At 35.7% G+C, this 25809-nt stretch overlaps 1 protein-coding gene across 1 annotated transcript in view; it reads left to right on the top strand.

Annotated features, from left to right (window-relative positions):
• The first annotated feature begins 3793 nt into the window (after nucleotides 1-3793).
• Nucleotides 3794-25809, top strand: part of LOC149795965 (kin of IRRE-like protein 3) — an 87128-nt gene continuing 65112 nt past the window's right edge. The window contains exons 1-2 of the mRNA XM_089965884.1: nucleotides 3794-3950; nucleotides 25254-25619. Of these exons, the coding sequence (XP_089822010.1) occupies nucleotides 3905-3950; nucleotides 25254-25619 (412 nt within the window). The 5' untranslated portion in view covers nucleotides 3794-3904. The remainder of the gene's footprint in view (nucleotides 3951-25253; nucleotides 25620-25809) is intronic.

Here is a 25809-nt window from a genome sequence, read left to right as displayed (position 1 = left end):
CAGTCTTGCTATTCGTGGTAAATCCGACCAGACTGGCCGCATCTCACCCTTGTTAGACTGAAAAATTTCAGGAAACAGTCGATATTATGGCTGGCCTAGAGCAGCTCCTGGAGCAAGTGTAGTAAATGTTATACTCAAAACCAAGTCAGAATAGAAAAGAACTTCAAAGAGACAAGGATCTCATTGAAAAAGTGTTGGTAGAGGATACAGAGAAGTTTAAGGTTCAAGGGCAGATAATAAAGAAAACAACATCCAAAAATGGAAGGGATTTTGAACGTTTAAATATCAGCTGGATCAAAGTCCAGGAAAAAACACTCCATGGATAATCCTGAGTGGATCCCTGAGGAAGCAAAACAATCCACCCAAAATGAAAAAAGCAAAAACAACAAAAAAAAAAAAGAAAAAAAAAAAAACACAAACGGAAAGTGAATTTCCTATTCAGTGTAAAGAAAGGGTGATATACCTGGAGATCGGGATGAAGTAAAAGAAACCCCAACGGGTCTTGCCAGGGTCCCTCACACGCATAGCAAAGATACTATTTTAACAATTGCCAAAAATATGTTTATGTCCCTGTTTTGTTTGTCTATGTTTGTGTGTTTGTGAATGTTGTCAACTCACACTTAACCATTACCCTTCTTAGACAATTTTAATCCATGAACACTTTTGACCCTCAAGTGTTACTACACATTGCCAATGGACTCCTTTTGCATGTGATTTACCGTATTGTTCCAAAGTGGAATATTTTGCACCATAAACACTTTGCCTCAGAAATTCTTTCCCTTGATAACCATATCGACCACTTTAACATGGCACTTTCCGTATTGCCATTACTTGTCATATTTAGCCCTACAGTGACAAATATTGCTACTAGTGTTGACGTGGATAAAGCGTTCGATTCGAGACCAGAAGGTTACGGTTTGGATTCGATAAATAAAAACAACACTAGTGATTGGAGAATCGCCGTGCGTCTTGTTCAAAAGGAAAGACTCTTAATGTAAGTGTGCCATGCATCACACACACACACACACACACGAACATACACACACACAACAAATCAAAGTGTCATTTGGCCGTTAACAGTTGTATCTAAACCTCAGTGCATCACCCTCCAACATTGTAGTGTGCTTTTGTGACTTTCGTTACATCCTTTTCTGTTCATCCATTCTGACTATATTTGTCTGTGATAGCTTCTAGTCGGTTGTGAAAGGTAATCCACGTTTCAAGTTTTTACACATTTTTATAACCTCTCATTTTGTTGTATATTTGTGGGGGTGGGGTGTTGGCATTATCGAACAAGAGGAAACTTAAATAAACTGAGCAAACCTTGTTTCATACGATTCTTTTTATCACATAATTTTATTTCTGTAGAAATTATTTAGATAAAAGGAAGAATGAATAATTATTCATTCTGACGGACGCAGTACCTTTCAATTGTTGTGTGTAAAAAAATGTCCCTAACAAAGCTGAAATAAAAATAGTAGATTATACAATTTTGCTAACTATTAATGAAAGAAAAAGCGTCCAAGTACACAGAACATTTTACAAAAGACAAAACATTTTTCAACACAAAATGTCCAATGCGAAAAATATCATATTGGTTGATAAGGTGCAACGTATCTGTTTGAGTTGGCCTAGACAACAGAGTGCCAGTGTTAACCTTGAAAGTCTACATTATAACTAAACATTGCATTGTTTCGATACGTTTGTGAAAAGAAGATTACTGGATGCAAAAATACACATATTTACTGTAATGTGTTTGTGACTGGATATTCGCAGTATTTGATTTTGAACATTAGATTGGACAGAATACATCAACAAATCTCTTTTGAGTCGGAATTGCATCACATATTTACCATGTAAATATGCTTTGGTTGGATAAAGTTCTGTCAGTTGGGGAGACCGATTTATGTTGACATTCTTTTGTGAACACAGGTGAGTTTATTACTTCAGCAAGTTCCCATTTAAACAAAGCTTGTATATAGGGTATATTCCATGCTACAGATAAACAGCCCAGCCAACCCCACCCCCACACTCTTAATCATCTAAGCAATATCGGTAGTTTTACTTGTTGCAACTGTTCCTGTCTTGGAAGTTTTGCCATTTTCATGTCATGATATTATATACATGACATAACGAAACCCTGTGGGAGTAAATTTGCCATATTGAAACAGACGCGACCATTTTTCCTCAATTTCCACTCGCGAGTCGAATAAAAGAATGGTGGCCAGAAATGTTCAACGAAAACAAAACTTCCAGAGGGCAGGGTTAAAAAATGTTTTCCCATCATCGCAACCAATATGTACAGAGGATACTACACAATAATGTCATGGTCTTATATGTACCAATCATGATCACATAAAGTGATATATTAACGTGTGGTAATATCAGAAATGTGAAACTGCACATACTATAGGAATACTATATCTACTATATGATAATTCAATCTAACACACATGGAATATTGCAGTATTACATCAATAATGACGTCATGACTTAACAAATTATGGTGTGTAAGACATTAGAAAGTACTTGAATGTAGATTCACTATATTAGTGTACGGTTTAGTTAAAAAAAATTGTGCATTTTTCTTCGTGTGATAAATAAAATCTTCCTTTTGTGCTATACCAAACAAATGAAATATTATCTATGTACTATAAAAAAACTAAAACTTTAACTCGAAAATCTTACATTTCCGCTATTTCAAATAAAACTTGTCAACTAAATTATTTCCTATGTTCTGTATCAAAGAAAGCTTTGACTTGTCAACTGGGATGTTACCTTCGTGCTGTTAAACCCGAACTTCACCTGGTTTGATAAAATCTTTCATTTGTGTTGTATCAAACAAACATTTAATGTTCCGGTCAGCAAATAATCTGAATCAAACATTAAAAGAAATGTTAAATAAAGAAGTTCAACTTGTCTAATTAGTAAATCTGATATTTTTAAACTGTTTGCTCTATCCTTATTAATGCTACGAGTAAAGAAAAAGTAAACAGCGTATGTTTCAATATGACCTGTAGTCTCCCCTTGTTCTGTTACCTTATGCCACACATTTAGAACTTGTGATTCATGTACGTTTCAGCATGGCAATTAGTATCACAATCGCCCTGTTGCCAGGAAGCACATAACACAGAGGAGCAGTGATGCATCCTGTCTATCAGGTTTACACGAGGATAAATCTTATATGCAAGACACAAATACACTTCTTTAAATATATAATGTAAACTTGTTCTCTATCTCTCTTTCCTAACATGTAAGATCACACGATAATGTGTATGCATTTAAAACACAATACAGTGTTATCATTTAAAAAAAAATTGCATGGACCATTTCCACCTATTGAAGCAACACCTACTATTTAATTTTTACAGTTGTATGTACATCCATCCATCTGCATTCGCCATACGATTATTTTAATTCCTTGTTTGATCAGTCCATTTGTTTTATGCCACTATGTCAATTCTCATCCTTTAAACTCTTATATTAAAGCCACGTATTAAATTATCTTTGCAACTTGATCTTTCTCCCTCTCTCTCTCCACTACCTTTTCCCTTCGCTATCATACCATCCTTTCTGTTTCCCATACCAACCTCTTCAAACGGGAGTTAAAAATGATGATTAAAAAAAACCTACGAGAGGGCCTCTTCGCAGTAATAAAACGCTAAAACGGTAAGCATGCATTTCTGTGATGGGTTTAGCTGCTCTAAAAAGTAGACAAGCAAATGTGAATTTGTTGAGTATCTCCAACTTACATATATAATACAAGTAGAAACGTGCAAAATCGTTGACTGCTGTTGTAGGATATCATATAAGTACGTCTCATTTGCATATTGAGTACCTTATAACAAGACTTTCTCCTTGATAAACTCAACAGAATTTGTGTGATAGAGGATTCAATGTGGTGATGTCGTATTTTATTTTTCTTACCTTGTTATTGACTGGATTATCAGGTATGTAACACTGTTGGTACACTATAAGGGTTTGATAGACTGATTTTCGTTTAACTGACATCAAGAAGTACAGCAGCAACAAAGTGTGTCCACATTAAATTAGAAGTCAAGAGAAGGATATTGTTGTGATATGGCATCAGTCACATCCCGATCCTCTTTTTTCATTATTAACATCAGCAACAGCAACAGCAATAGTAGTAGTCATATTAGTAGTAGTATTAGCAGTAGTAGTGATGCAATATTTGCAGAGCAATATTTTCAGACTGGTTTATTGTGAGAACGCGTATCTGTCAAAGCTTTGCCCGTCTGTCTTTCTGTAAGTGTATTGACAGAATTCTCTTCCTCTTAATTTATCGCATATATATATATATATGACATCTTTATAGTGCAATAAATGTATTCGATAAATTTACAAATTTACTATCGCATTGCTCACCTAGTGTTATGTACTTATTCGAGACCTTTAATCCTGCATTATCTACATTTTTGTCGTGTACAAAGCTTAATTTTGCTCTTTCATGAAAACCATTCTTTATTAATACAGTCGTGGAGTTTATTCACATTTTATTTGCATATCTGTCATCTTTGTGTGAGTAAATACAAATCATGATAAAAGTACAAATCATGATACGACAAGTACAAATAGTTATATGACAAATAGTGCCGGATTACCAAATAGACATAGTAGGTACCGGCCTAAGTGTCTCGCGACAACGGATGAAAATAATATTGATAAAGCGTATTAGGAGATAATTTGCGAGAGGGCCCCCAAGATTTCGACTGCCTAAGGGCCTAAGGGGCTCCACAAGGTTTAATCCGGCACTGACGACAAGTACAAATCATGATATGACAAGTACAAATCATTATACGACAAATACAAATCTGACAACATGCATCACATAAAGAACGCAAACATAAAAATATTTGTCTAATTTGAATATCTTGATCATAAGCAAACACACAATTCTAATTAATTAATCTTCCTATGAGATGACACTATCCTCATTACTGACCCAAACTGACTTGTACTGATTATTATGTTATCGCCATTATTAATCCAAACTGACCTGTAATGATTATCCTATGAGATCATATTATAGCCATTATTGACCCAAACTGACATCCGCTGACTACCGCTAACAATATGATACATTTCCTGTGAGATCATATAATCCCCATTATTGACCCAAATTGACCTGCACCGACTAACGTTAACAATATGACACGTTTCCTATGAGACCACAATATACACACTGCTATATGAAATGCAGACCTATACAGTACATATGTACATATAAGATCTTTGAGGGGTATCGTATCATTTTAGCAGCAGTGAATGGCGTGGGGAAAATATTTTCTGTTATTATTTTCGTTAGATTTTGCCCTGTTATAATAAATTTTCAAATTGCGACTTAAACTATTGTGTTATGATTCTTGTCTAAGATAACATATTTTCTCGTACTTAGCACATTCAGTCGGTGGTAGAGTAGTCATCGTCATCGAAGTTATCAATATTAACATATTTTGATAGAGACACGGTGTTGCAAGGAACCCTATTTTTATATTTTGTAGAGAGGAAATTGTAAAACAATGCCTACTTTGGTATTGGAAATGTAAATACTAACTTAATTGCCTTCTTGCACCATTTCATATCATTTGATAGCGCATATATCTATGATGGTTTGCAGGAGTACACCATTTCGTATCATTTGATAGCGCGTTTATATATGATGTTTTATATGAGTGCACCATAAGCAAACACACAATTCGGCCATATAACACAATTAATTTTACTATATGTTCTGTACATTTGTTTCTCAGTACTGACCTTTCCACTGTGTTGCAATCAATACAAATCATATGTTAATCTAAAATACCTTCAAAGATGACTTCACCGTGAAATTGGTGTCAAAGGTTGACCTGCTCTTTATTTAGACGCTTGACTGTCAACAGAGCAGCATGTAAACAGAACACAGATTTCGCTTCCGGATCATCACCAAGACCTTATTACTCACAGTGCACTGTCGCCGAAATACACACGGACAACCACACCCTGAGCTCATATTCTCAAGAATAAACAACTACCTTTAAATCTCTACCAAAAATGCATAAATAAAACGCTTCTATTACCACCAAAATGAGAGCAGAAAAATTGTTCCAAAAAATAGACTAGAACTACTTTCTATGTACTGAACTGGAAGTACTAATTGTGACCTGATTCCAAGTACAAATCATGATATGACAAGCACAAATCAGTATACGACAAATACAAATCTGACAACATGCATCACATAAAGAACGCAAGCATAAACATATTTGTCTAATTTGAATATCTTGATCATAAGCAAACACACAATTCTAACTAATTAATGTTCCTATGAGATGACACTATCCTCATTACTGACCAAAACTGACTTGTACTGATTATTATGTTATCGCCATTATTAATCCAAACTGACCTGTAATGATTATCCTATGAGATCATATTATAGCCATTATTGACCCAAACTGACCTCCGCTGACTATCGCTAACAATATGATACATTTCCTGTGAGATCATATTATCCCATTATTGACCCAAATTGACCTGCACCGACTAACGTTAACAATATGACACGTTTCCTATAAGACCACAATATACACACTGCTATATGAAATGCAGACCTATACAGTACATATGTACATATAAGATCTTTGAGGGGTATCGTATCATTTTAGCAGCAGTGAATGGCATGGGGAAACTATTTTCTGTTATTATTTTCGTTAGATTTTGCCCTGTTATAATAAATTTTCAAATTACGACTTAAACTATTATGTTATAATTCTTGTCTAAGATAACATATTTTCTCGTACTTAGCACATTCAGTCGGTGGTAGAGTAGTCATCGTCATCGAAGTTATCAATATTAACATATTTTGATAGAAACACGGTGTTGCAAGGAACCCTATTTTTATACTTTGTAGAGAGGAAATTGTCAAAATATGCCTACTATGATATTGGAAATATAAATACTAACATTATTGCCTTCTTGCACCATTTCATATCATTTGATAGAGCATTTATCCATGATGTTTTATATGAGTGTACCATTTCATATCATTTGATAGCGCATATATATATATATATATATATATATATATATATATATATATATATATATATATATATATATATATGGTGTTTATAGGAGTGCACGATTTCATGTAATTAAATATTGTATTTATCTAAGACTTATGCACGAGTGATTCATATTATATTATGGACAGTGTATGCATATCTGAGTTATACACCAGTTCATCATATTATATCGCGTGATAGTATATTTATCACTGATTTGTGAATAAGTTATTCATAATGCATAATTTTATAGAGTATATATCTCTGAGTTATACACTAGTGATTCGGTTCATTCTGTAGTGTATATATCTCTGATTTGCACACGAATCATTCATATCTTTTTGAAGTGTATTTATGTTTGACTGACACACTATTGCTCATTTATATGAATGTACATAGCTAGTTGTAAATCAGTGGATCTACATATAACATCAGTTTACTTCGTTAATTTTATCACATAGAATCATTTCTTATAAGTTCGATTCCATGCCAAAGGATTCTGTAAAAATAGGTAGTGAATGAACAGGAAAACCGGAATTAGATATTACAGCGTCCCAGTCCATAATTTTATGATTATATCCAGATGTAATATGTACGTGTTTTATTATATGCATGTATGTCATCTAACATGCTGAAATGTGTATACCTGTAGCAGCCGAGGGGGCGAACAGACCACTTGTCTGAAAACTAATTTGCTTAAAGTATAAGCTTCTTCCGAAATAAAATAAAAAAATTAGGTCACTACTAACCTGACCGAGAGTTGTGTTTACATAACGGAGGTCCCGCCCCCTTTGCTGCTATCAATTTATCCAAAAATGTTATCAAGTCAAATACGATATTTTGTTCTAGGATCATGTAAATTTATTGTTATAAACCCGTGCTGGGTTGATTGTGCTTGTGAAAAGAAATTTCTGAATTTAATTATATCCATGTCACCGCTGCACCAAGTTTGATGAATATTTCGCAACGTGTGCGTATCGACTCCATTAAACATAACTAAAATATTACATTTATTTCTGATTACTTTTGGTATTTGTGTGTATCGCTGAGTAACATAAATCAAACAGTGTGTTTACGTCTGCTACGTGAAAAAAATCTGGCAGGATTTGATTGCTTGTCCAGCATCACATCATCGTATACAACTAAATTATTAATAAATCCGTCTAAAACATCAACGCTCGGCGCTTCATCAATATCGGTTATAAATTATATAACATCCTTATCTTCGTCCAGTAATCTTGCGTTTTCATTGAAATGTTTCAGTACATCATAACATCGTTGATCATCAACTGATGGTGCTACTAAATACAACTTATCCCATTTTAGCCATCTCATTATCAGATTAAGTAATAACTGCGTCTTACCCGATCCAGATGGATCTGTTATTATCATTCTGATCGAACTGGGCAACGCAGGATCGTGTTTAACTGGCTCTTGTTTTCGTGTCGCTGAGAAATCAGTTATATCCATATATAAATAATATGAATCTATATTGTTTACGTTGTAGAGTTAAAACTCCAACTAATGATCGATCTACGGTTACAACAAAAAATGCGAGAATAGCATATGGTGCAAGACGTGCAGTATGTAACAGAAAAAAGTTTTCTTTTTTACCCAGAAAAGATGGTGGTGATATTGCTAAATTAATGTCAAATTTCCCAGGAAGCACATGGGTTAAATACCCTGGAGAAAAACATCTACCATGATATAATTATTGTGGTCCTGGTACTCGACTTGATATCAGGCTTGACAATCAGGATCAACCAAAACCAGATGAGTATCCCATAAATGATATTGATAAAGCATGTCACGTTCATGATGTGGCTTATAAAAATAAAGATCTACAACATAAACATATTGCAGATGTGAAGTTGATTAATTCGCTAGATTGCATAAAAATAATAATATCAGAGAATCATTAGCTAATTGGTTAGTAAAGTCTGCAATGAAAGGTAAACTCGTATTATAGTCCAAGGGGATACTGGAGGGGTAAAGCAGCAATTAGTAAACTCGCTGATGCGGCAGCTATTAAACAGTCTACTGCTAAAGCGTGGTTATCCAAACAAGCAATATGGCAAATTTACCTACCATCACCGAAACGAATTCAGTTCGCGTATTTCGATATTAGTGTTCCTAATGAAGTTCATCAAGCAGATATTCTGTTTTTACCTTATGATACGATTAAAGTACGTAGATGTCAAATAACATACAAATACGCGTTAACTGCCATTGACGTTGCGAGTAGATATAAAGAAGCGGAACCATTATCAACGAAAACATCATCTGAAGTAGCCGATGCGTTTGAACGAATTTATCAACAAGGACCATTACGATGGCCACAACTATTACAGGTTGATCCTGGCAAAGAATTTCTTAGTCCAGTATCATCGTTGATGAAGCAACATAATGTCAAAATACGACGAGGACACACTGCAATTCAGTTCATCGTGATCAGGCAATTGTTGAACGATTTAATAGAACACTTGCTGAGCGGTTATTTGGATATCAATACGCGAAGGAATTTATTCAGGATAAGAGATCTCGTGAATGGATTGCAAGATTACCAAGTGTGATAGCCGCGCTAAATAATGAGATTACTCGAACGACCAACATGAAACATATTAACGCAATTACCAAAAAAATATACCTGTACAACGACGTGATGTTTCGACACAGCCAGTACTGTGTAATACCACTGTAAGATATTTATATGAACGAGGTGAACTTGAAGGTGGTAAAAAAGAGCGACTGATCTTATTTGGAGTATTACGAAACACAAGATATCTAGCGTAACAAGATCCACTGATAGACCAGCAATCTACAGACTAGATTCAACTGCTTCTCAACGTGGATTTGTACGTGAACAACTACAAAGAATTCCCGAGGACACTCAATTACCACCGCAATCACTTAACTAGCACCCCTGCGTCGATTACACTCAAGACAGGTCAACATCGTGTTTTCTCGTGTATGGCCAAGATGGTTATCTTTCCTATCTACGGTAAATTGTCTTGGTTCATTTTTCAGATACCGCCATAACATTATGCAATTGCAACTCGCACAGTGATTATTCTGCTGCTGTTTCAGCGTATTAATAAATTCAACGTCAAGATCAAAGTCGCGTTTATATTTTTTATCACACTGTTTATAACCAGCTAATTTTTTTCTTATTATGTCACCGTCAACATCATCATCATTGATCATTGACTCGTCCAGGATAATCCTTCGTAGTTGAAATATTCTTCTGACTCGAGACACTGCGAGATAAACCAAATTTGACAACTCGATACGATCATCGACGATCCAAACAACTGTATCAGAGATAGTTAATTCTTGAGATGAATGAATCGTCATCGCATATCCTAGCGTCCACGGGGGTTTATTTGTTTTTAACGCATCTTCAACAACATTGACATCAACTGCGACAATATCATTCAACACTAAATTCTATTTCAAATCTGTCCTGGTATATCAACATCAATATTTTGTCGTCGTGTATCTGCTGGTCGATAACATAACGGAACTGGCAACGTTGGAAACTTTTCTCGTTGTAACTGAAACAACCGCTGCTGAAGTGTGTCTCTGACTATCTTTCTACTTGCAACTATCAAATCGTTTGGTCTCCACGCGCTCAAAAAGTCGTTCATGGGTGTTTCTGAAATCACTTCACGCATTACTTCACATTGTATTTTATTTGGTCGCAGTCTGATTAATTTGTTAAACTCCCTTAATTCTTTATCAAGTGCTCTATGATCATAAGTCACTTCTCCGAAGTGGTCAACAAAATCTTTTAGTCAATCATGTGGAGATGGTCCAACAAAAGGTGGTGGTTGACCGTGATCTCCACACATTATCACAGCAGTATTTTTTGTTAATAGCTAATCAAGAAACGTTTTTAAAGTTTCTAACGGTACTGTACATATTTCATCCCAAACGATAATCCTCGGAATATATTTCTCACCCATTCTTGAAGAAGTCCATGCGTCACCCTTCCATCGGAAGAAGCTGTGATAGGTACACGATTGTACTCCTCGTTGTTTAATCTCTCGCGCGAGTCTATGTGTAGGAGTTAAAACAATCATATCTGAATTCTGAAATAATTCGATTGCTCGAGTCGTCTTACCAGACCCTCCCGGTCCGTTCAGATAAACGTTTTTATTTCTGGCTATTAGATCGTACTCCGGTGGTGCAGAAGATAACTTTAATGTTTGATATTTTTTTTACAATAAATATCTTTAATTGCAACACCAGCGAATTCGGAATAATCGAGTATGTTTTCTTTTTTTATTTTCCACGAACCCCACTGTGCACAAGTATCGATATGGAGTTGTTCTAGCAATCCTGAATATTCTTTATTGATATAAAACGAGTCCGTGGCAACTCTGACAGCAAACTTAGGAACCTTATTTATCATCGATAACAGATTTATCGAAACATATGCGAGCATCGATGATCTTAAATGAGTATACTGAGGTGACTCACCTTCCATGTAGCTCACAATTGTACCTAGTTTAGTTCCATTTGACAAGAAAGCTATTTCTCGACTTATAAACGTGTTTTTCTTCGTTGTGTCAGCGATTATAAAATCTAACTCAGCATCGTCCATGATCAATCTTGCACAATGTCGTTTATGATCGTATGATCCTCCTTGAGTGAACTTGCCAATTATTTTTCTGCCAAGATCTTTCGTAATTTTATTATCGTAATCTGTTTCATCCGGGTTTTCATCATCAGAATACTATTTTTGTTGTGGTAACCAAACTTCAGTCTGTTTCCGATACGATATAATTGCTTCGCTAATCGTCAACGACATTAGCATCGCACAATCATGCATATATCGTAACAGTACTATTGGTACCCACATTTTTTCTGAAAAATGTTTTCCAAACCAAATATAACAAATTGGATGAAGTCCCCATAGCAAACTCGAATGACTCGATACGAGCGAATCCAGTCAGGTCAAAATCCGGAAATGGTCCATTTATCGATACTCGTGTCATTTCATGCGTCGGATGACCGAATCGCTCAAAGTACACAGAACAATCTCCGTACCCGAGAAAACTTCCGGGATAACACGGGTCCCTATCAACCGAAATGACATCTCTGTGATCGTATTTAATATTCCATAATCCACCGTGTCCGTATTCGACACAACTGGATATTATGTCATTGAAAAAATCAAATCTAGTTGGTTTCCACGAATTTTTCTTTCTAGCAAAATGAGCCGCAACTGACGGAACAGTAAAACAGTTGCTCAATAGTTCGTCAGTATCATCAGTATATTGCAGCGGAAGATTTTTTATTTTCTCGTGGAGAAGATCTTTTCGATAAATAAAGCCATTAGGTCGCACAAACTGATCAAATTTATTTTTCTCTTCCACGCATAATTCGTCATTAGAACTCTGAAATAACCATACTGACACAGGATCGTCTTTACTTATTTCGTTAATTAAATCAAATATATCTCCGCGGTAAATTTTAACAGTTCGATTTCGTGGAAACACTGTTACTGCGCTGGTACACGCGTGTGCGTTATGATCAATAATTTCGATCGAAGCACCTTTTGATTTATATTTTGATTCAAACAATATTTCTCCTGTTATCATCGCTACGGTTATTGGGAACTTTAGTTTTTTCCTTAGTTCAGCCACATCTTTGATTGACGCCCCGGTATCTTTAACCATTTCTCCCCACTCCTTTATTATTTTACGTCTTTTATCCGTTAAGCCGTTTCCACCAGTCGAAACGGTAAAATGTTCTGTTACTCGTTCAGCCACACAGTTTAGTTTTGAAAAATTCATCGGCGCCAGTTTATCAACATTGGGTTTTTCATTTATCACATAGATTCCATATATAACCGCGGTCACAGGATACTCTCGCTTATAATACGGTTTGCCAAAGTCAGTCAATAGACCTGGTTTGGAATCTTTACTTAGTACGACAGTTTTTTTCACCCTTGTGTACAGGATCATATTTGTCACAGATTATCCAATTACCTGTTTCTGTTAGGACGACACATTTTATTCTGAAAAGATATTTGCGATTATCAATGTAGTTAATGATAGTTCCTGCTCGTTCGTCATTCATCGTAGCGTCGATGACACCGTTGTGTATAATCTTGAACGTTGACCATACATGAGATGTACCACCTGGGTGAAATTCTTTCTTGGCGCCCTGAAGTTTATTACTCAAACTTTTATTTTTCGGATCAACCAGATCTTTCATCGGTGGGTCAGGAGATGTCCTGTCGAGATTAAATATATCTGCGCTCCAGGGCTTGATTCGGGACAATCTATCAAACTCGCTCATATTATATTTCAAACAAGTATTTAAATGAACAATATTATATATAATGTCCCGATGCAAATGGTTGATGATCGGTTCATTAACTCACGTAATAAATCCTGTATAAACGAATTCTGCGGACAACACTTGCAGAGCGTTCACCGTTGAAGCTTGGGACCAATACCGTACCTGCGATGTGGTGTTGGAGTACGAGGAAAAACACAAGTATGTGCACGCTGTGGTGGTAAGCGATACAGAACTTAAAAGATAGTATGATAAAAAAAATAATGACAGTGACAGATCTATAAAATCCGTACAGGACTATCTAACTAGGTTTTCAGGCAAATTATGATTTAAACAAATATTATTAGTATATAAATGAGCCACGAATTTATGAAGCATCATATAATAACAAACTATGAATCCAATCGTGATGGTCTTATCAGACACTGTCGGTTGAAAAGACCAGTTGGTACTGTTAGTTATACCGGTTATTTAATGTTTACTGGTGAGAAGAAAACTTATTATTGTCATCGATTCGTATACGAGTGTCACAAGGGGTTGATCAAAGACGGTCTTGTGATTAATCATATTAACGGAAATAAACTTAATAATAATTTATCTAATCTTCAGGCTATTACACAAAGCGAGAACTCTGCACGGGGAGGGAGGGGGAACGGGTAAACACCCAAAAATCCATAGAGCTTTTAAATCCTTCAATACACAGACTTACGAAGAGAGAGCGTTTAAATCAATATATTCAGCTGTGATATATTTTGATATTAACTCGCGTATGGTAAAATACGTTGCAGAAAATATAACCAAATCCGCCTTCTCTAACAAATATGAACATAGAATCATCTCCCAATATCAATGATGGAGATAAATCGTCAAATTACCTAGAAATATATTTATTAACTATTTATTTAATATTTGGGTCTGTAGTATACGAGTACACTACTTGCCTGAAGAAGGGGAATAACTCCGTTGAGCATACTCATGTAATTGAGTTACTTCCCTTTGAAAACGCAGACGTGTTTACCATCGTAAGTGGAAAATTGTTGCACATAAATATAAATTTGTAAATAATATTTTTTCTGTGTGTTTCTAAAGTCAGTTGAGTTCGACAAAACCGTATTTAATTTTGATCTGTATAGGGCTGGCTAACGGGAAGAATATCAGTTATTTTCTGTTGTCTTACAGGAATAGTATCAATTATCTCCCTTATAACATTGACTGAATTTTGTACAAACAATCTATTTTTTTTTATTAAATTCGTTCGGTTTTCCTGGTTCGCTACGATGTCTACAGCCTGGCAGTTAAAATCCAGTAATGGTCCATTTATCGATACTCTTGTTATAGTGATGTATGTCTTCTGCGAGCCAGAACGTTTTTTCCGGTACATATATTATCCAGAAAAATAACTAACTTTTTAAATCTGACTTGTACGTTTTATCTGTATTCAGAACTGAAAAGTTACAGAAATAGTATCAATTATCTTCCTTATTTTATATCAGAGTGACTGTATATAGCACACACAATATATTTATTTTATTAAATTCGTTCGGTTTTCCTGGTTCGCTACGATGTCTAGAGTGTGGCATATGTCTTCTGCGATAGCAAGTAGCCAGAACGTTTTTCAGGTACATATATTATCCCGAAAAATAACTAACTTTTTAAATCTGACTTGTACGTTTTATCTGTGTTCAGAACTGAAAAATTAGTTATACTGGGTTCATTTGTTTTATCGAATGATTTAATATTAAATTTGTAGCAATAAGAAATGTAGAGATAAATACCCAGTACTGATTTCTTCAGTGATGGTTAACTATATAATAACTTTTAAAGCGTATATAATGAGATTAGGAACCATGGCGCAAATGGTAGCACAGCTGACTCTCATTATGGGGGTCTGCGGTTCGAATCTCGTAACGGACATACTGTCGACGATACCTATGGTAGGGTTTCTCCTATATAAAAGTGGGGGCGGCATCAGCCCATGTACATCTCACACTACGAAACCACGTAGGGTAGATGCGATTTAGCAACCCCAGGTTTTCTCCTGGGGGTGTACATGGCGCATAGACAATCTTCTGAATATTCTAGCATTTCGTTTCGGTTAGAAAAATTCTCCGGAGATATGTCTATGATGCCCTCAAAATAAACAGTAGTGTTGATGTATAAGCTCTAAGTCACATGGGTACCCACAAAAAAAATTTAGAAAAAATGTTTGGCTAAAAGAAACGATCATGGGATGCCGAGAAAAGACCATAAGAAAGGTCTCAACCGAGACAAAGTCTCGGGACAAAAGTCTCAAATAAAGGATCCCACGGAGACACACAGGCCAGTGCAAGAACCCATGAAATTGATTAACGCTCATCTTTGCTGCTGTTTATTTATTCTGAAATATATATATTGTTTAATTCTGAAATATTTTTTTATCTGATCGATTTGAGTACCAACCACCCCATCAGAATTAACAAACTGATTGATTTACATGATTTTGAGTACCAACCACCCAATCAGAATTAACAAACTGAAAACTTTACATGATTTTAAGTACCAACCACCCGATTAGAATTAACAAACTGATTGATTTACATGATTTTGAGTACCAACCACCCAAAAAGAATTAACAACCTGATTGATTTACATGATTTTAAGTACCAACACCCCATCAGAATTAACAAACTGATTGATTTACATGATTTTAAGTACCAACGACCCCATCAGAATTAACAAATTGATTGATTTACATGATTTTAAGTACCAACCACCCCATCAGAACTAACAAACTGATTGATTTACATTAATTTAAGTACCATTTACCCAATCAATTTCTGAATCAATAAAACATTTCTGAATAAAATATTTCAGATTATAATAATTATTTCAGAATAAAATATTTCAGATTATAATAATTATTCCAATTTGCACAATTTTAAGTACCAACCACCCCATCAAAATCAACAATCTAATTGATTTGCACGCTTTTGAGTACCATTTTACCCGTCAAAATTAACAATCTGATTGATTTGCACAATTTTGAGTATTATTTACCCCATCAATTAATGAATAAATAAAATATTTCAGAATAAAATATTTCAGATTATAATAATTATTTCAGAATAAAATATTTCAGATTATAATAATTATTGCAAAACTGATTGATTTGTACAATTTTAAGTACCATTTACCCCATCAAAAAAAAACAATCTGATTGATTTACAAGATTTTGAGTATCATTTTAGCCGTCAAAATTAACAATCGGATTGATTTGCACGATTTTAAGTACCGTTTACTCCGTCAATAATAAAATGTTTCTGAATAAACTATTTCAGATTATAATAATTATTTCAGAATAAAATATTTCAGATTATAATAATTATTGCAAAACTGATTGATTTTGCACAATTTTAAGTATCAACCACCCCATCAAAATCAGCAAACTGATTGATTTGCACAATTTTAAGTATCATTTACCCCATCAAGATCAACAAACTGATTGATTTACATGATTTTGAGTACCAAACCACCCCATCAGAATGAACAAACCGATCGATTTGTACCAAACCACCCCATCAATTTCTGAATAAATAAAATATTTCTGAATAAATAAAATATTTCTGAATAAATAAAATATTTTAGAATAAATAAAATATTTCTGAAAAATCGATAAGATTTCACATACAGATTCACAATCAATTCCTCTCCCCGTAGGTCAATTAAGTGTCCAAGGTGGTCAGCTAGTTTAAAATTTATTCGTGTTAACATATTATTATGACACCGCAGATAAACAGGATTGCTTGGTACTTGCACGATCAAATATCCAGGGGGTACTTGTGGTGTGAACGTGTATAAAATGTGTCCTTGTTGAGCCTGATTTGATTTTCCAAGATCTATTTGATAGCTGCCATCAATCACATCACAAACGAGATTAACCGCGATTGTCGATCTTAAATTAACGATTCCTGGTGAAACATGTCTGCCGCCGCCGTATGGATCGTTATCATGTTTGAAAACAAGCGGAGGTGGGGCTATTTTTCTCCATGATTCGATGATTTTAGGAAAGTTTTCGTTGATAATATCGCTGAATGATTTTACTAGTTTGTCGGCATTAATCCCTGGTATTACAAATGCTGGTAATTGTTGTTCATTTATTTTGTAATGATTGAGAAACAACTGTTTAGGGGTCATTGTTGTGCGTAGTTTTGTATAATCACCGTAGTAAATCATATTCCAAATGACAGTTTTATTGGCGTATCTAAGGTCTGATATAACCTGATTTAGATGTTTTATCGTCTCAACGATTTGTTGTCTCACATCATCGATGTAGTATTTTGTGATGTCAGAAAATAAATTTTGTAGTTTGTTGATTCATTGTCTAAATTCAGAATTAACGGGATCGAAATATGACTGAATACATTCTTCATTGATGATTGGATTCATTTTATCATCATGGGTATGCAAATGTCTTATTATTTCAGGAAGATGTTCACCATCAGGAGCAACAGTAATTGCGATAATTCCAGTCGGTCTACACGGGTATTTGCCTCGATATTTTGGAATTGTTATAAATTTGTTTTCTTTTATTGTAAAATCATCCCGACGTGGTTCCGGTGGTCCATGATATTCTGGCGCAATATCAGGCCAACCTAGTACTGATCTTATCGATGATTGATAAATATCAACGGCATAATCAGGAGAATGTATTTCAATCGTTGCTGATAAAGTTGGCTCATGAATGTTAATTGATATTTTTGCTTCTTTTCCCGTTATTGATTTTATTCTACGCGCAAATTCTTCATTGATCTCTTCAATCTCACAACTGCCAGTTGGTATTTCAACAACAACCCAGTCAGGTGTTCCATCATCTTTATTTTTATTAGCAAATACAAGCGAATTAGTTGCTGGTGTACCATTGAATAATTTCGATCTGATATTTGGCCAACTGTGATATACTCGTAATTGTGCTAGGGCAATTTCCTTTACTGGAATCGACGTTAAATTCAAGATTAATCGAACTTACTGAGATCATCGCTGTTTCCAGCAGAGTTGTGTTTGTCACGATCTACTGGAGTAGCTCTAGTGATGTCATTATTTAATATATTTGTGCCTTTAATATCAGCACAGTTGTATATCTTAATCATTTCTGTGCACTCAAAATCAGATATAATTACATCATTAAGACCTGTTGATAACAACGAAGATAAATTTGAGTATGCTACCGTCGCCGTGTGCAACTTTATCATATAATCGGATAATTTTATGTTCGTGCAAGTACTTATCTTTTTTACAATGAAATTGAGCACACCTGCAATTGATGTTGCAGCTGAAATAACAGATTGTTACGGCTACTGGCTCCATCATTGTTATCGTTGATAATAATACGCCGGTGGACACAACAACAGCGGATACTGAATAAACGATTAAGTCAACGATAACTAGTCGTCGTCGATATTTCTTTATTTTTACCGTGTATTGTTCTACTCAATTGTTTAAGTTCGTTTGCCATTCACATGCTTGATTGTATCTGTACGATGCTGAGGTACTCATTATATTTTATACAGTAACCAATTGAGGTGTTTCAGTTACAAATTCTAGACACCACCAGAAAGATGCTGCGATTAATTTCTTATCAGCTGCTTCCAGAATAAATATTTCTTCGTTTCCGCTATTTAATCTGATAGACACAACTCCAGAAATCTTGTCGGTGGAATGACGCCATGGGTACGTTGTAAAAATCTCGAATTTTGCAGCACTAAACACAGACAGCCTGTACACGCCAGTGACTGTTGCAGTATATTTAATAGTTTATTTTGCTGTGACTATCTTGCGAATCCAGATGATACCGTGCACACTGGTAATATGCCCGGGAGTTATTCCGGCTGGAATTTTAATCAGACTAATTTTGTTAACGATATCAGGAATTCCACTTACGACATCTTCCAATGTTTTTTTAGTTGTGTCTAGGTTAGTTTTGATATCAGAAAGTTTTATTTCAACTGCGTGCGGAGTGCCGAAGAATTTATTTATGGATTCATCGTTTTTATTTAACATTTCTTCGAAATCTTCCAAAAGCGCCTACGTGCACATCATACTCGGCCCGCAACATAGGTAATTTACCATCTACGGTGCTGTAGCCGACGTCATGCTCGGCCCGCAACGTGGATATTTTACCGTCAACTGTATTGTAGTTGACGTCGACGTATTTTTTCGTCGCGGCATCTTCGTTGGATGTTGGATCTCTTAAAACTACTATCTTGTTTCCGTTCATGCTGAGTTCACCTGTGATTATGTAGCCGGTGTTTCTCACACGATTTGCAACACTTTTTGCAATTTCATCTCTGATGGTTATAAACGATATACTTGAATCCCTGATTCTACCGGCGTCTGTAAACACAGGAATGTTATCCGTGACCGCACTAGGTACTCGGCGAACTATGTCATTCCATTTGATATTGCTAGTTTTTAGTTTTCCGTATCGGTCCAGAAAAATAACAACCTCATCTGGGTCAACTCCAGTCAGGTTCATAATATCAGAAAGTTCATCTTTAGTCGCGCACTTCGACAAATTAATGTCGGATTTTTTTTTCTTACTGGTAGAAGATCTTCCGTAAATATCAATCATTATAATTTAAGATCTGTTCAAAACGAAGCGGTTACTTGTATAATCATGCACGACTTTATGAGGTGCCTCAGAGGACTTTGATATAACGTCGAGTACATTAATTACTTCACTGCCGCATATTGGCGGATCCGTCATTGTTTGTGTTGGTAGCGTTGAATACCAGACCACTGCGTGAAGTGGCGCGACATACTTGATAAACGCACGAGGTGGAGCTAACTCGTACGATTCGAAATAAACGATTCCACGTGGATCAATTGCGTATGAGGTCCAACGAGTACAAGGTCCTGAATTATCATCGAGATTAATAATACCTGTTTCAGCGCTGTTTGGTCGGTCCTGCAATTGATCTCGCATAAAAACACCTCTGAAGTTTTTTTTATTTTTAGTTGTTTAGCAGCATCAAGTAAATCAAAAAATTTGATGCTGAAATAATTAACAAAGTGATCCTGGAAGCCTCAGACCTCTTCCCCAACGAGCTCTCGGCAATCTTAATCCGGTTCCTCTTTTTTTTAATACTCGCCCTGTTGCTTTTTTTTAGAGCCATTCCAGCAGCGGTTCCAACATCATCTAATGCGGCTGCTTTTGCTACGGCAGGTGCCGCTCTGGAAATTAATGCTGGAATAGCCGCGAGAAGTGGAAAAATACCGCCTGTTTTAATTGAGTCTTTAACCGCACCCGCAGAGGGATTAAGTTTGACGCCTGTTTTTGATTGTTTAGCGCTGTTGAAATGCTTAAGTTCACGTTCTGATAATGATAATTTATTGTGACCGCCCGTGATCTGATCTCGCTTTAGTGATAATTTCATTCCGCAGTTTTTTGCTGAATTTGATTGAAGGTTTTTAATCTGACCAGGAGTCAGACTGACACTAACGTGATGATATGGCATTTTATGATAATACTCGTGTTTTTAAATAACATGATTAAAGATTTTCCACTGGTGCATCAATAACCGTCATTCGACCACTACCACCTTCAAATAACATTGCCTTATCACTAAGTATGACCGCGATTGCTCTGTAGGCGGCACCACCTGGCAGGTCAGTAACATGAGCTCGAAAGTGTATATCAACGACAGATTGCCAGGATAAATTAAGATGCTCCAGCGAAAAGTAATAAATCGGATACAGATTTATAAAATCTAACTGTGATATTTGCAGCCCAGTATCCACGTTTTGATCACGTCCCATAAATGACATCAAACGATGATATGCACGCGCTACGTGATTTTGACCAAAATTTAACAATATATCTTCAGCTGGTTCTTGATGTCCATTTATCCGCAAGGAAACTTCATCAACTCCAAGTTTGTCAAATATCATACGTGAACGTTCTTGACTATTCATCCGATCATTATTTTGCAGTGCAATAAAAATATGTCGTGGCGCAGAAACACCTTGCTGTGATGCTATATTCCATGTAAATAAAATATTAGCATTACCTTGAGCAGCATCTGTGGTTACTGTTAACCATGATAGCAATGATTTACCACCTTGATCCGTAAAAGAGAGTAATTTTTGTTCTTCAGCAATAGATGGAATCATTACTGGCATCCACAATGAAAGCTTCGTTATATTTACTTTATCAGCATCTGCAACACCAGCACCTCGCCAGATTGCATCATTATCATCACGTTTTCTGTGTGTTTAGCTCCAAAAATGACCTTTCTAACATTTCTGCAAAATCCAAAGATGTGAGACAGTGGAATTGCACATGAAAAATTTATATTATCTCCTGACAACACTGCTCGGAATGTTGCAAATCCTAAGTTGTAAGTTGCATTAACACTTTTTATAATATCAAAAGCAGCACGTGATCTATCTACATGTTCAAGGTCACCTGGTTGTGGATATACTGCAGTATCTCGTGGTGTTTGTGACTTAACATACTGAATATTATCGGCGTTCTTGGTAATATCCTTAGCAAACACCATTGTTGGACCAGCTGATCTTTTGTAATCATCAGAATATCTCGCTAGACCAATTATTGTTGTAGCAACATCGACATCATTCTGAATCGATTCGATATTTCTTCCATCAATCATGTATGTGGCGCTATTAAACAATGCCATAATCCCGTTGTTGACAAAACCAACTCGCTCATTGACGCCGTAGTTAGTATCATCCGCCTTTACAGGTTCACCTTCTACTCCAATAAACGCCTCAGCGGGCAAGAACTATCTTCTTGTATCCTGAACCTCTAATTCGATTCTCCCCCGCTGATTTGGTTGTCTTGCGTCATAGGAATCAAATTGATAATCACGTACTGATTCATCTTTGAGGACCGGTGCATCCATGTCAAATGCTGGGTCGGATATCCGCTTGAACATTTTATTATAATTACCATTTTTCCAAATGGTGGTCTAAATTATCGTTGTGTGACATGAATACCACTTCCCGCCATTAAATTTGCAGTTATATTTCATTGTGCTTCTTCAGATAATTCCGCTAGTTTTTGATTTGCCGCTTGATTTATTATTTTACTGACATTTGCGGGCATAACTTCAGTGCTGGCCAGTTTCATTGGTTGCTGCTGTTTTTTTCGTACTAATCGAGCTAGTCTGTTCTTGACTGTCGAGAACGTTTTACTGGCAAGATTACCAATAGCGCCAGAAATTTTATCACGAACAGCCTCAATAGCCTTCATCCCTAATTGTTTTGCAATTGGTATTGCTTTTGGAACCATCCTTCTAAATAGATCCTGAACAACATCACCAAGTCCATCTCCGTAAATTGTTTTGTAATTTGGCAGTCGTGAGTTTACTACCCTGACCATGATTGGTCCACGTTGAGCAGTGTGTAATAACCATTTTTATATACTGATTAATTAATTGTTTAGTCGCTGTGATAATCATCAGCAATTTCATCAATTAAAGAACGATAAATGCTGCGATCCATAATACCGCCTTGAAATAATCTGCGACACATATCAGATATTTCATTAACAATTTCTGAAGAACTGTTTCCAGCTTGTTTCCTCCAATCAGTATTTCTAGTCGTTCTACGTCAGAAAGAACAATGTTAGGACAGGCAATGAGACCATTTCCCTGAGTAACCAAAGGAAACCACTTCCTACAGCACTCGGAGGATCATCATCATCCTCTCCTGCCAACATCTGTTCCCTTTCTCTTTTAAACTTCTCAATTGGATCCCTTAATGTAGTACGTTGTCGGGTATATAATCGCTGCAGGGGTGAAGGTTTTTGCTGCGGTGAAAAAGATTGCTGTTGTTCTATTTGTTGTAGAGGTGGAGGAAACTGATAGGAGGCTCTTGCTGGGGGGATTGCGGTGGAGAAGATTGTTGTTGTTCTGTTTGTTTCACTCTCTCTCTATAAAGTCTTTGTACTTTGTCAAAAAGATCCATATATTCCAAATCATCATTTCTGACTTGTTTTTGTTTTTATATATGCGATATATCAACTTAATAAGATTATAATCGTTTACTTTTTCATGACCGGGTTTTAAAATACTGGATTTATCAAACATACCAATTACTATCTTTTCAGGTAAATCATCTTCTTCAGTATTTCTAATTTTTCTGATAAATTTTTCATTAAATTTTTTGATTATTTTAATGTTTTCTGTTATTGGTTTAGACGCAAGATTTTTTTCAGTACGAACTTTACCAATACCTTCAAGTATTTCTTCATCAGGTAGAGGTTGAGCTGCAGCTATTTCAGTTGGAAGATCTCGTAAAATCTTTTTTGTTTTCTTGGTTCTTTCTGCTATTTGTTTAGTCTGCGCAACAATTTGTTTTAATACTTGAAGAATACCCTTCTTCTTCTTTTTCTTCTCCTCGTCCTCGTCATCCTCATCATCCTTAAAATCTTACCATACAGCTTTTTTAGTCATTGTTGTAATGGGTTTAAAAAACTGTTCTGTGCCTTCTGTAAATTCAACATGGGCTTCTTGACGTTTATGCAATTTTTGTCTAACAGAATCCCGAACAGGAAGAAATGTTTTGATTGCTTTTAGTCTCTCTCGAGGTAATCTAGCAGTGTGAGATTCCTTAGCTGGTGGCGTTATTAATACGTTAATTTTTAATTGATAGCAGCAGAGGGGGCGGGACCTCTGGTATGTAAACATAACTCTCGGTCAGGTTAGTAGTGACCTTATATTTTTTTATTATTTCGGAAGAAGCTTATACTTTAAACAAATTAGGTTTCAGACAAGTGGTCTGTTCGCCCCCTCTGCTCCTGTGTATAGAACATGCTGACATGTGTATACCTGTTTACAGAACATGCTACAATGCGTATACATGTGTATTAGAACATTCTGAAATGTGTATACCTGTGTATATAACATGCTGAAATGTGTATACCTGTATATAGAACATGCTGCAATGTGTATGCCTGTGTATAGAGCATGCTGCAATGTGTATACATGTGTATAGAAAATGCTGAAAGGTGTATACTTTTGTACAGAACATGCTGAAATGCGTAAACCTGTGTACCGAACATGCTGAAATGTGTATTCCTGTGTATATAGCATTATGTAACATGCTAAGTGTGTATACCTGTATATAGAACATTCTGAAATGTGTATACCTGTGTATAGAATATGCTGAAATGTGCATACCTTGCATAGAACATGCTGAAATGTGTATTCCTGTGTACATTAAATACTGAAATGTGTATACCTGTGTACATAACTTGTTGAAATGAGTACATTTGTGTAAAGAACATGCTGAAATGTGTATACAGTATATAGAACATGTTGCAATATGAAATATTACATGTTGAAATGTGTATACCTGTATATAAAACTTGTTGCAATTTGTATACTTGTATAAAGAACATGCTGAAATGTGTATACCTGTGTATAGAACGTCCTGAAATATGTATAACTGCGTATAGAACATGTTGAAATGTGTATACATGTGTATAGAACATGCTGAAATGTGTATACATGTGTATAGAACATGCTGCAATATGAAACAATACATGCTGAAATGTGAATACCTTTGATTAGTACATTGCTCAGACATATATCTGTTGACCACTATATTTGCATATATTAACCTATTTTAAATATGTTCCAGTGCCTGTGGAAGCATACCTTAGGGTTTGATTCTTTTAAATTTAGGACCGAACGAAATATTGGTCTTTCGTGATCACGTGTGTTATCCTCATTATTATTGTTATTATTATTATTATTATTATTATTATTATTACTATTATTAGCTTATGCTGCATGAAATAGTGCCACATATGTAATAATGATAATGAACAAATGAATCTTTGAGTTTCATGTTTCATGTTTTATTTTGGTTTAGGTTCCACTCCTACCGTTTCATTATATAACCAATCACTGGCTATTTACGGAAACAACCTCACACTGACGTGTCAGGTTGACCAGGACGTAGGACTGGGATATGTTGAGTTTAGAAGAGATGGATCTAATATCATCCGGATTACAGATACATGCGCCATTTCGAACGAGAGCCCAGTGGACAAAAACACGTACAGCGTGATTTGTAACCTGACCCAAAGGATATTCACGATGGTGAAACGCGGCGTTAACTATACTGATCATAACACGTCCTGGAACTGTCAGATGTACTCGGCCAACGGATCAAATGGAACTTGCGTTGGGACAACTGAATCATGCATTTCAGCTTCAGTTAAAGTGATCATAGAGGGTACGTATGCATTGGATCATATACAACGATCAATTATAGATCAGAGAGAGAGAGAGAGAGAGAGAGAGAGACAGACAGAGAGAACTTTATGCGGTAAACTTGCACTCAGTAAGCACAAAGATGACACCAAAGATCCCATTATGCAAAAATATCTTGCTTTATCTGTTGATCTAACATAGCGGATCAAAAC

The sequence above is a fragment of the Sinohyriopsis cumingii genome, chromosome 7, assembly GCF_028554795.1.
Source record: "Sinohyriopsis cumingii isolate HCF-2022 chromosome 7, ASM2855479v2, whole genome shotgun sequence".
Classification (NCBI taxonomy): Eukaryota; Metazoa; Mollusca; class Bivalvia; order Unionida; family Unionidae; genus Sinohyriopsis; species Sinohyriopsis cumingii.
This window is presented reverse-complemented; position numbering and strand designations above follow the sequence as displayed.